Source organism: Quercus suber, unplaced genomic scaffold, assembly GCF_002906115.3.
Source record: "Quercus suber isolate HL8 unplaced genomic scaffold, Cork oak 2.0 scaffold_304, whole genome shotgun sequence".
Classification (NCBI taxonomy): Eukaryota; Viridiplantae; Streptophyta; class Magnoliopsida; order Fagales; family Fagaceae; genus Quercus; species Quercus suber.
Genome location: NW_027069760.1, coordinates 752,630 through 765,251, shown reverse-complemented (window position 1 = coordinate 765,251; position 12,622 = coordinate 752,630). Strand labels below are relative to the sequence as shown.

Genomic DNA, 12,622 nt, shown 5'->3' with positions numbered 1-12,622 from the left:
AACTCAGAGACTCGAGTTTCATGGAGAAAATCATGAGATGATTTTTTTTTTTCCAAGTTTCTAGTGAAACTCAAGTTTTAGAGACTCGAGTTCTTCACATTTGAACTCAAGTCTCAGATACTTGAGTTCTAAAAGTTGTTACATGACTAATATGTTTGCAAATTAGCTTAACGGGCAAAAAATCTCAGCTAAATTAAACGAGTACTAATAAATACAAGAGTCTTGTGGTTCAGTGGCATTTTACTGGTCTCACTTATGAGAATAGCCCCAGGATTTGAATCCTCATTCCTGACTTAAGCAAAAATACAAGAGTGGATAATATGACTACTAATAGTAGTTTTTTGAAAGCAAGTTGCATCTTCCTATAATCATGTGTCACTATGACCTTATAGTTCCAAATATGATCCAATTTCCCTCACTGATTAAAAAAACGCTACTAAATCAAAATCAAAAGAAGGAAAAAGTAAAATGGCAGAACATGAAAAATTAACACAAGAATTAGCAATCTGGGTTATGTAGAGAGAGAGAGAGATTGTACCTTTTTTTTTTTTTTTTTTTTGAAGCTCAGCTCTTCCCTCAACTGTATGAAAAATGAAGTCCAAAGATACAAGAATTGGCTCGAATTATAAAGGGCATAGTTAAACGACACGTCGTTTTCTGATAAAAAAAAAAAAAAAGAATTTGCGGCGGAAGGAATTGTCAAAACTCAAAAACCCATAACAGAAAAAAGCATTGTTTTGATAGGGGGATAGAGAGAAAGAATGGCAGGGAGAGCGGTGGGCTCAATAGCAGCCGCCGTCCGATTGGAGGCGGCGAAATCCAACGGCGCACCAGCTCCTCCTCTTCCTCCTCCACGGAATCCGAAACCTCGCCGCACTTGCCTTATCTCTCCTTCACTAAGCCATCTTTGGTCGTCACAACTGAGGCAAGTTCTCTTATCCTAACGCCCTGTTTGGTTGCCCTCACAAAATGTTTCCTTTCTGTGCTGCTTTTAAACGAAAATAAATAGTACTATTTGTTTGAAATTCAAGTTTCAAGTTATTAACCAAACAGTATATTTAAATAATAATTAAAAAAAAAAAAAAAGTGTGATGGCTCATATAAAATTTATTTTTCAACTGAGCAAATATATCAATGATTATTTAGTTAATGTGCCACATACCCGATGTATCCCTGATCTTCTGAGACTATAACCTCAGTTGAGTGGTTTAAAACTCTCTTGTTGTTGAATAAGAGAGATATGGGGCGTGGCTCTGTCGCATTTTTCTTGTTTTTTCCCTTCTTATTTTACTTGATCATTGTAATTTTGGTTTTTAATTGTTGCTCTCATAATACATCCCCAATGTACTAAGGTTGGCTAGTATTTTTATTAATAAATTTTTTTTGTTACCTATGAAAAAAAAAAGATTTGGGATCAGGAGCGAACATTATAGGTTAAACATCAGTAACTAACTATGTCATTATCTACCGCCCTTGCAGTCACTTCTCCTTTCTAAGTATATCAAAGCAGTAGCCATATCTGACTGTTAACTTGTATACCCAATCCAAACTGAGATAACAACAACATCCTGTCCTAACTTGCAAATTCATGGAAACAGTTATGCCCTTACTTAGCTCGTGGAGTACCGGGAAATCTTTCACTTGGGGGTTTTTTGGAGTATTGAACTTCAAATTATCTAGATATTTCCATAAAGGTGTAATTTATTGACAACTGAAAAGTATTCATTTCTTGATAATTGACGAGCACAAATGCTCTACCTCTTAATGGAGCTTAAGAGTAGGTCATGTTGCTCAATCAGAATGAGATATATAAAGGATAAATGTTTTGATAAATTCAATAAGTTACAACGGAGGAGGGGGAATTTGAACCTTAGATATCTCTATTAGAAATACCAGAAGATGTTAGTTGAGCTACAAGGCTATTGGTAGAATTTGTAAATTAACGTAAATTTTCGCCTATATTAGGTAATTGCTCTATGTAGTTTTGGATTGCAGGAGTGTTAAGTTCTACTCTGTTACACCTTGGACAGACGTGCAATGTGTACAATTTCCTTATCCTCACGTCTTTTAAGATAACTACATTTCATCTCAATAAGACCTTAGTCCCTACAATTTCAAGAGCTTATGTTATGACAAATTCAATGTTTGTTGTAGAATATTGACTAGGAAGTTTCTAATCCATGCCTCTTAATATTTCAATTCTTGTCGAAAAGGTGTTTTCATTGATTCATTCTAAGGTATTGACTATTGAATGCCTTTTGGTTATTGCCTTAAAGTTATGTCACTTATCTTTTATATGCATCTTGGTTGTTGCAGTCAAATGTTCGGAAAGAAAAAAGAAAGAAGCCAGATCCACCTTGTGTAGTCTGCCAAGGGAGTGGAAGGGTCGATTGCCACCAATGTTGTGGAAGAGGTCTCTCTCTCATGCACAAACACATACATTAATTCAGTTATAGGTCCATCTCCATGAGGTCAAACATTAACTCATCTTGCCTTTGAACACGGACGATTCCAAAATTCTCATTTAAACATCTCAATTCCCTGATTTTAATTTGACATGAGAAATGCTGACTTGGCTCAGCTATTGTTGCTTAGGTGCCTGTGCGGCTGTGCCTATAAACAGTAGTATGCTTAGCTTTTATTTTTTCTTCAGACTAGAGTTTGTTGGAATTAGTCCATAAAGACACTGTTTGATCTCAAGTAGGAACTAGAACATAGGTCTGCATTGTTATGCCATTATGCTTTATTAGTTCTTGGCATCTCAAGTTATAGACAGTGAACATTTTTAATTGGAACCTGAATTCTCATAGCATAACAAGCACCTTGAGTTTTTTGAAATTTAAGTTGCATAAATCATGTCAAAAATGTGCTATTGAGTTTTTACATCTCAACACATCAGCAATTTATTTTTTCCTAAGCAGCTAATTTAATATTCTTTTCTTTGGATATTGCAGGAAGGACAAACCATGTTCGTTTAGCAATACTTCCGAAAGGGGAATGGCCAAAATGGTGACATATGGAACTCTTTTTATGAGTGCATTTGATGATTACTTCATCCAATTTTGGCCTTCCATCAACTGTCTTGAATCACTATTGCAGGTGCAGGACTTGTGGTGGAAGTGGTCTCGGCTACTGCTCCCGCTGCCTTGGGACAGGAGAGTATAGGTATATAATGGGCTTCCATTTTATGAAGACGGATAATGATAACGCCCAAGATCAGAAAAAGTGTGAGGTCCAAGGTGACCAGAAACGCCGTAGTGCAGCAGATTTACTTCTAAATGAAGAAGAATAACCAAATTGATTTCACAAAATCTGATGACTAAATGGACAGTTTTATTCCAGCTCTTCTTTCCAAAAGGAAGTTCAATTTCAAGCTTGTAAAGTTATATTTGTAACCTTGCTATAGATATATGCATTATCATAAAATTTTCCAGAATTCAAGAAGCCCATTTCATAGCACGAGTGAAGAGAATCATGTGTAGATTGGTACACCCTTCCTTAGGCTCAATGCTTATATAGAATAGTAATATATTCTTTGAAAAATTGTGAACATCAAATGAACAGAATTGAAAAATTATGTACATTAAATACACAAAAATTTGTACAATCTTTGAAATATTGTGTACGTTGAGTATACAAAATTGAAAATTTGAGTACATCGAATGTATGAAATTATATACATTCTTTGAAAATTTATCTACTTTGAATATACAAAAATTCTATACATTCTTAGAAAAATTGTGCATATTGAATATACACAATTGTATATCTTTTTTGAAAGATTGTGTACTTAGAGCATCACCAATGGTGTAACTAAAAGCAAAATATTCTCTATAATAGAGAATGAGACCAAAAAAATGGTCTCCAATAGATTCTCTAAACCCTGAATTTTTTTTTTGCTCATGCACAGTAGCTCATCAAATCTGATGGGCTACTATACATGCTTCAAATGTTTTTTTTTTATTATAATAATCAGGTATTGAATAAAAAAATGTTGGAAGATGTGTAGTTGTTAAAAAAAGAATAAAGAATGAATAAAGAATTAATGAAGAAATAATATTTAAATGAGATCAATAATCTGTTAGAAAATGTATTTGAAAAAGTGGGTAGTTAAAATATAAAAGTCACTGTTCATTCTCCAAATAGTACAAAAATTTGGAGAATCTGCTAGAGATGCTCTTATAATATGCAAAATTATGTAAATTGAAAGTACAAAATTGAAAATTCATGTACATTTTTTGAAAAATTATGTATATCAAATATAAAAAAATTGCATACATCCTTTGAAAACTCGATGTAAGTTGAATATATTTTTTTGTTTAAAAATATTTTTTATATAAGTATACAAAATTATACACGTTATTTGAAATTTTGTATTTATTATTTATTATTATTATTATTTTCAATTTTTGGTGCCAAAGATCATGAAAACTCTATTTATTCATTTTTTAATATTAAAAAAAAAAAGATATTGTAGTTTGTTTGCTTTGTTACGTTATCTGAAAATCAGGTTACTTTTTTTTCTTTTCTTTTTTTGTTATAAAGACTTACAATGGAGAAATTATAAGATCCGGTGGACAATGGATATGGTCCGTCATTCCATTAAAAAACTGTCACTTGTTTAAAATTGTTAAATAAAAAAAAATTAAAAAAAAATTAATTACTAACTCAGCAATTTTAAACAAGTAAAAATTTGTTAATAAAATACTAGACAAGTGATATAATTCATCAAAGTAATCTATAATTTCTCCTTGAGGACTTTTAAAAAATCGGATTACATTTGACCCGACCCAAATCACCAGTTTAATTCTCCAAATTCCAAGACTATAAACAAAAGTTAGAATTAAAATCTCTCACTCCGGATACTACTACTAATAATACTCAAAGCTCTAGGGTTTCTCTCACTCACGACTCAATCCATCTCCTCACCCCGCTCAATCTTTGGCGGGAACCCTCCTCACCCAAAAAAAAAAAAAAAAACCCAAAACCCAAATCTCCTCTTCATAAAAAAAAAAAAAAACAAGTGATAATTCACAATTCCAACACAAAAAACACAGAGAGAGAGAGAGAGAGAGAGAGAGAGGAGAAGAAGAAGAAAATGGGGAAAGACGAAGAGGAGATGAGGGGAGAGATAGAGGAGAGGCTGATAAACGAGGAGTACAAGATCTGGAAAAAGAACACGCCTTTTCTCTACGATCTGGTCATCACGCACGCCTTGGAGTGGCCTTCTCTTACCGTCGAGTGGTTGCCTGACCGCGAGGAGCCGCCAGGGAAGGACTATTCCGTCCAGAAGATGATTCTCGGGACTCATACTTCCGAGAATGAGCCCAATTACCTCATGCTTGCTCAGCTGCAGCTCCCGTTAGATGATGCCGAGAACGACGCCCGCCATTACGATGACGACCGCTCTGATTTCGGCGGCTTTGGCTGCGCTAATGGGAAGGCAAGCGCCTTCTCTTTTTGTCTTTTTTTATAATTTATTAATTAATTTATTAATTATTATTTAATTTCTTATTGTTTGCTCCGTTAGCTTAACTGATAAAGTTTCTTGTTGTTGAATAAAAGACTTGAAATTGAATTTAGAGTAATCTTAAAATTGTAAAAAATTGTAATGAGTCAATGTTGACGCAGCTCGATTTGGTTGACATTGTAGAATTTAGTAATTTTGTATCATTATAGTTGAGGGAAAATTACTTCATACTCTCTCAAATGAATGGTAGATTTTGTCATGAATTTACTCAATAAAAGACTTGAAATTGAATCTTGTTGGTAGGCAAAGCTCCGACTTTTAGCGGGGTGTGTGTATATATATAGCCTAGTTTAGATTTACTGATAAAATTGAATTCTGCCCACACCAAAAAAAAAATCCATTGGTTGTAAAGAGTGATAATCGTGTATCAAAACATTATAGTTTCAAATTCTGACAAGTCTATTTTGATGCAGCTTTAATTGGTTGGCATTGTAGTATTTGGTAATTTTATATCATTATAGTTGAATGGTAGATTTTGTCATGAATTTAATTAATAAGAGTATAAGACCTGCTATTATGTGAGAGGAAGTGGTATTGCTCTTGGAGTATCGAATAATTACTTAATTACTCATGGTTGGGGCGATCTACAGGTGCTTTTGTTTATACACTATATTGTTGGTATTATTATTATTCAATTTCTTATTACTGTTTTGTTAGCTCAACTGATAGAGTTTCTTATTGTCTAATAAAAGTCTTGAAATTGAATCTTGTTGGTTCACAGCACTCGGAGTTTTAGCGGAGTGTATATATATAGCCTAGTTTTAGATTTACTGATAAAATCTCTTTTCATCAAATAGAAACCCATTGGTTGTAAAGTGCAATAATCATGTTGCAAGCGTTACCGTTTCAAAGTCTAATGAGTCTATGTAGATGCAGCTTGATTTGGTTGACATTGTAGTATTTGGTAATTTATATCATTATAGTTGAGGGAAAATTACTCCATACTCTCTCAAATGAAAAGCAGTGAACTCTAGAAGCTAGGGTGTTGTTCACATTTGGACATGAACACTATTCTGTTCTCAGCAGAAGCCCACCTTCGAGATTGAACGTCAATGTATCTTATTTCCATGTTCAATCTAAGACAGCGCTGATAGCTTGTAGTGAACAGCCCCCTTATGAAACCAACCAAAAGCAGCCTTTGGTACTTAAGTAGTTAAGGTTTGGAACCCTTGCAACTATGATAGAAAGCCATTTGCTTGTTGCCAAACCCTTTGCCTTTCTTTTGAATCAAAGTAGGTCGCAACTGTTATATGTTAGTCAGTCGGGGGAAGCTATTGATTATACAAAAGCTCCACTTCCCTGTCTTGCTACTGGCGAAGCTTCTACTTTGCTTGCTTCTCTCGCGCTTTCTTGCGCAAAGGCTTAAAGTCATTTTCGCTAAGTCCATCATTGTATCCGCAAAAAAGGGATTGGGTTTAATCAAAAGATTACTTCTTTATTTTAACTTTGAAAGTTTCGACAAATACTATCAAGGAACAGATGTTCTGAATCAATCAATGAAGTTAATGTTTTTAAAAACAGCATAAAAAAGAAGTGAAATGGGTTTTTTCAAACATAGTAAAAGGTTGATTTATTTAATCATTAAGACCCACTATTATATGAGAGGAAGTGGTATTGCTCTTGAAGTATTGAATAATTACTCAATTGCTTCATGAGTTGAGGCAATCTACAGGTGCATCTGCTTACTGCTAGCATCTATGCATTTCTTTATATACTATATTGTTGGAATTGGTTAGTTATTTTGTGCGTTGTTTAAATTGGATTTTTTTTTTTGCTTGCAGGTTCAAATAATTCAGCAAATAAATCATGATGGGGAGGTTAATCGTGCACGATATATGCCTCAAAACCCATTTATTATTGCTACTAAGACAGTTAGTGCAGAAGTTTATGTTTTTGATTATAGCAAACACCCATCTAAGCCTCCGCTAGATGGTGCATGCAGTCCAGACTTAAGATTAAGGGGCCATAACACTGAAGGATATGGTTTGTCGTGGAGTAAGTTCAAGCAGGGTCATTTACTGAGTGGCTCTGATGATGCTCAGATATGCTTGTGGGATATTAATGCAAGTCCTAAGAACAAGACCCTTGATGCCACGCAAATTTTTAAGGTGATTCTTTCATTTCTATGTGAATTGTTCAAAAAATAAATTTAGCTAGCTAAGCCTGCGTGCACCCATGTATGTAAAATTAGTTTGACTAAATCTTTTTAAGGGTTTAAAGCATGATTTGGACCTGCACCATATTCACATGAAGCCAATTATCTCATGCTTTGGTACATTTTCAATTTAGAAGCATTTTATTGACAGACTGGAAGTATATTATATGATGGCTGCAAAGAACATTTTTGGTACTTTGAAGTTGGACAACTTCTTAGACAGAAAATATCTTATATCTTTTACTTTTCAAATTTTAGTCAAACATCTGTAGTAAAATTTTTACAGCTAATGCTTTGTGATTTCCTAATTTGACATTGGTTTGGAATTGTTGCTATATTAGGTTCATGAAGGTGTTGTAGAAGATGTAGCATGGCATCTGAGGCATGAATACTTATTTGGCTCTGTTGGCGATGATCAGCACCTGCTTATATGGGATCTTCGGACTCCATCAGTGAGCAAGCCTGTCCAATCTGTTATTGCTCATCAAAGTGAGGTATATATTGCAATCTCTCTCTCTCTCTCTCTCTCTCTCTCTCTCTCACACACACACACACACACACACACACACGAATGTGGGCAAATTGCTACTGGTGGTCTATGTTGCTACATTCTAGTTTACTAAATAATTTTGGGCTTCAAGGCCAAAGTATGCACTAGTAGATTGCTTTATGCAATTGTTAGAAAAGGGTGGGGTGGCAAATGGGTGGGTTAGAATAGTTCATAGATGGGTAAGGTATATAAATACCCATTTAAATTAATGAATAATAACCATACCCAACCCAAATGGTTTATTTAGGCCAATTCCCTACCCACACATACCAAATTTATATGCAGACGTATAGAATAGATAATTATAAAACTAGATATTTGGGAAACCAGGTTTGGTTGAAATGCTACTGAGGGTTTGTGCTTCTGGCACAGTGGTGTATGATAAACGGTGTTCTAAGCTAATAAGAACACATTAGAGAAAGCTTAATGAGTCAATGAATTTTTATTTTTGTAATTTCCTTTCTTTATATATATATATATATATGATAAGTAATGCAATTCTTATTGATATAAAAAAAGAAGTCACCCAAATATATACAGAGTATGCAACAAGGGACCATATAATCAATTACACAAATTACTTGGATCTATCAAATCAATAACAGAACATAAAGATAGACTAGGAAAAACTGGCATCCAATCCAACAAAGTTCTAAAGAAAATGAATTTGAGATTAGGCATAGTTCTCTGTGTCCTTGAAACTCCAATTGTTCCTCTCCCTCAGATACACCACATCAAACAGTGCAATCCTTTCTTTGAATTTACACCCAAAAGACTAAAGGGGAATTGTGTTTATTGGATCAGATTTGTCCTAGTCTAATTTGAAAATGAAAAAGGGCTTCATAGTTTGGGCCACATTGATCTGTGTTTTTAGGAAACAACAGGTTGGGTGGCATCTCCTAGCAAAAACAGAGGAAAAAGGTTAGCAACCTAGGGCAATACAAAATTGTATGGCGTTTGGGTCTGCAGGTTACTTCACCATTTCTCTTTCATGTGGTTAAGCCAACTCAGCTATTAAGAACCATAGAATCTCCAAGCTACTAAGTATATCATACTGCAATGATGTCATTTTCTCCTCAAAGATGCTTTCAAGTCTAAAAGCATTTCACAAAGATCCCCAGCCCCATCATTGTAAGTGAATAACCAAATTTAAAATATAGAGGGTGCCAGTTTGGGTTGGACCTACGGTTAGAGGGGGAAAGGTTGAAGAACTTCAAGCCAAAGGGCTAGAGACAACTGAAAGCCAAAATCCAGAAGAGTGAGTAGTTGGGCAGGTGAACTTTTATGTTTTGGGGGGCATATGGCCATTTACCTGCTCTATATAAATGGGTAACAAATGTTCATTATCCATTTGTAGCCATTTCATAAATGGTCTACCTATTACCCATTTATAGATGGTGGCGAAGGGTAGGTAAATGTGTACAGGTAACAATTGCCACCACAAAAAAGTGCCTATGACTATTGTAGGGGCAATATTACACCTATATTAGAAATTTATATGCAAAATTAGGCTTCATTGTCACTATGAAGTCATTCTATCATGTATTTGAAAGTGTTCACTTAGACCCATTACCTACCTCACATCAATATCTCTCTCAATATGACCTTAGGGAGCATGCACTTTTGTGTGGACACCAGATTTATGTTGATTGTTCCATTGGTCCAGATTATGGGATTTGAATTGTTATCGAAATTATTTTCATTTTGTGGTTAAGGGATTTGATTGCTATCTTAATTATGATTTGATTTCCCTTAAGATAGCTATCAAATATCTAGGTCCGGATTATGATTTGATTTGATTGTAGCTCCCAGAGGAAACATTATTGGCATGTTTAGTTTGATTGATAATTTGGAATTCAAAATTTTTCTCTCTAGCTTGGTGGTGATTCCAACTTTCAAGAAGCCTTAGGTAGTGGAGTCTAGGGTTATTCTGTGTTTTCCTTTCTTGCTCTTGCAACCTGTGTGCATCACACTTCTACTATAGTATTCCAAGGAGACAAATTTTTTCTGTCCTTATTGCTTGAATTTTAGCTCAGCTCATGTTGTGATGTGATATTTGATTTCATCTAATCATACTATCTTTCTTGTCAAAGATGGCATAATGAGGAGGGGGTGGACATAAGTTATGCTAGAGAGCAAGAAAAACTATTGTTCTTAGTCCCTATCCTGCATTATGAATATCTGCATGATAGTGATACTCAAGAAAGCTTTTATTATCTTGGGATGGTTGAGATACTTAATTTGTCTATGCCTTGTAATAGATTTGTATACAGCAACATCCCTTCTATGTTCTTTTGATGCTTTTAGTGCTTAAAGTCCGATAATTTTTGTTATATATATGACATACTTGGATATTCTTCAGAAAATATGCTGTTTTCTTTTTTTAATTATGTTTTTTGGTCAGTTGATGAAAATGTATTATTTCCATGATATTGTGTCAGGTAAACTGCCTAGCTTTCAATCCCTTTAATGAATGGGTTGTTGCAACGGGGTCTACTGATAAAACTGTTAAGTTGTTTGATCTTCGCAAGATTACCACTGCACTTCACACCTTTGACTGTCACAAGTAAGAATTCTCATCTGATATTGTGGATTCAACTATATGGATATATTTTTTGTCCTTGAACTATGTAGACATTTCTTTTAACACGGGTTATTTGTATGTGCGACAATTCTTAAATTGCATTTTTTGGTATGATGTAAAACAGGGAGGAGGTTTTCCAAGTTGGCTGGAATCCAAAGAATGAGACCATATTAGCATCTTGTTGTCTTGGTAGGAGACTTATGGTGTGGGATCTGAGCAGGTATTTGCTGAACCAACTAGTTATTGTCTTTGTTGAGGATTGTGTTTGAATCGGTATTTATTCATGTATGAGTATTGAATCTAATTATGAGTATTGAATCTAATTATCCTTTCCTTTTCTTAATTAGTTTTAAATTGTGTTTGAATTCATTATAATTTATTGCACAGTGACAGTGTGAGTTTGCATGGGACTCTTGTTGGTTTTCAGCTCATTATTTAGTGGTTGCTAGGAAATTATTACTGGACAAGTCGTCCTAAGAGAATGCTTTTAGATTGGGCTGTTAGTGGATATGCATAAGTCATTAAGTGTATAAAAGAAGTGAGGCTCTCTAATGGTTACTGAAGTTGATGGAGAAGATGGTGTAACCTCACAAACTCCCTTTCTGCAGTGATTACAATATTCAATCTAGGGAAGAAACTAGGAGCATGGCAATGCTCAATAAAAATAAGCATTGCCTATAAAACTGTGCTTGTTTCAGTGTTTAGTGGCATATATTTTGCTCACAGCCGATCACAATCCTAGAAAAAAGAAGGGTTGTAGGTTGAAGGCCAGCATAACATTTAGTCACTTCAAATGGATTGGATTAGAAGAATACATGGGGCCGATTGAGGATCATAGTTGATACTTCAAGTTCTAGAACTAAGACTTTTTTTGGTATTGTTGCAGGATTGATGAAGAGCAAACACCAGAGGATGCTGAAGATGGACCGCCAGAGTTGCTTTTTATTCATGGCGGTCACACGAGTAAAATATCTGATTTTTCCTGGAACCCATGTGAAGATTGGGTTGTTGCTAGTGTAGCTGAAGACAACATACTTCAAATCTGGCAAATGGCAGAGAACATCTATCATGATGAAGATGATTTACCAGAAGAATCCACAAAGGCTGCTTAGTGTAATTTCCTAGTATCGACTTAGACAAGTAGCCTGAAAAGGAATTAGGAAAGGAACAACTAGGTATTTTCCTTATTTATTTGTTATTGGTTTCCCGTGTCTCTCCTTGTAGTCTATCTGTGAGATTTTGTGTTTTAGTTCGCTGTTAAACTGAACTGTCCATGTATCATCCATGCATAGTTCTCCTAATTATTTGCCAGACTCAGCTTCGTTTGGGGACTGCATATGTGACTATTTTCGTCTTTTATGATTATAATGGAAAATGTTTATGATTCATTAAAAATAAAATGTTGAGAACTGTTCTGATAAAAAAAAAATTTAAACTTTGATCACAAATTCCCAATAAAAAACTTTTCTTGTAATGTTATTTTGAGAATATTTTTGTTAAAACTGTTACCTTTAGAATGCCAAGAGTTATATATGCCAGTCTCGTGATTTAACTGCCAAATGTAACAATTGAGGAAAAAGGAAAAATCAACAGACAATGAATATTTTTTTACTCAAAAGCCTAGTTTGGGGTGTCACTGGGCCCAAAAAATAGAAGAATGAGATGTATTTCAACTTGTACAGTAAATTTTGTGTAATGGAATTTTTGGGATCATATAGTATGCAATTTGTACACTGTTATATAGCTGCTCCAATTCAACTTGTCATATCAATTGAAAATCCAGTCAACTCTACCTCAATGTAT

General features: G+C 34.5%; 2 protein-coding genes across 2 annotated transcripts; both read left to right on the top strand.

Annotated features, from left to right (window-relative positions):
* Nucleotides 1-664: 664 nt before the first annotated feature.
* LOC111998315 (uncharacterized) lies at nt 665-3,444 on the top strand (the record flags this gene model as incomplete). Its single annotated transcript, XM_024030424.2, has 4 exons — nt 665-925; nt 2,317-2,413; nt 2,955-3,009; nt 3,100-3,444. Coding segments are annotated over 4 exons (606 nt in total), but the record flags the coding sequence as incomplete, so codon positions are not given.
* A 1,402-nt stretch (nt 3,445-4,846) lies between these two features.
* Nucleotides 4,847-12,155, top strand: LOC111998306 (WD-40 repeat-containing protein MSI1). Its single transcript, XM_024030407.2, has 6 exons — nt 4,847-5,443; nt 7,312-7,638; nt 8,027-8,179; nt 10,677-10,801; nt 10,944-11,039; nt 11,706-12,155. Exons 1-6 carry the CDS (start codon nt 5,099-5,101, stop codon nt 11,929-11,931), a joined length of 1,272 nt encoding a protein of 423 aa, XP_023886175.1. The 5' UTR covers nt 4,847-5,098; the 3' UTR covers nt 11,932-12,155.
* Nucleotides 12,156-12,622: the final 467 nt, after the last annotated feature.

Excerpts from the sequence above, each read along its gene's own strand:
- LOC111998306 (XM_024030407.2), top strand. The coding sequence starts at position 5,099 with ATGGGGAAAGACGAAGAGGAGATGAGGGGAGAGATAGAGGAGAGGCTG. Across the intron at positions 7,639-8,026 it reads ATGCCACGCAAATTTTTAAG|GTTCATGAAGGTGTTGTAGA; the intron begins GTGATTCTTTCA and ends TTGCTATATTAG. Across the intron at positions 11,040-11,705 it reads ATGGTGTGGGATCTGAGCAG|GATTGATGAAGAGCAAACAC; the intron begins GTATTTGCTGAA and ends GTATTGTTGCAG.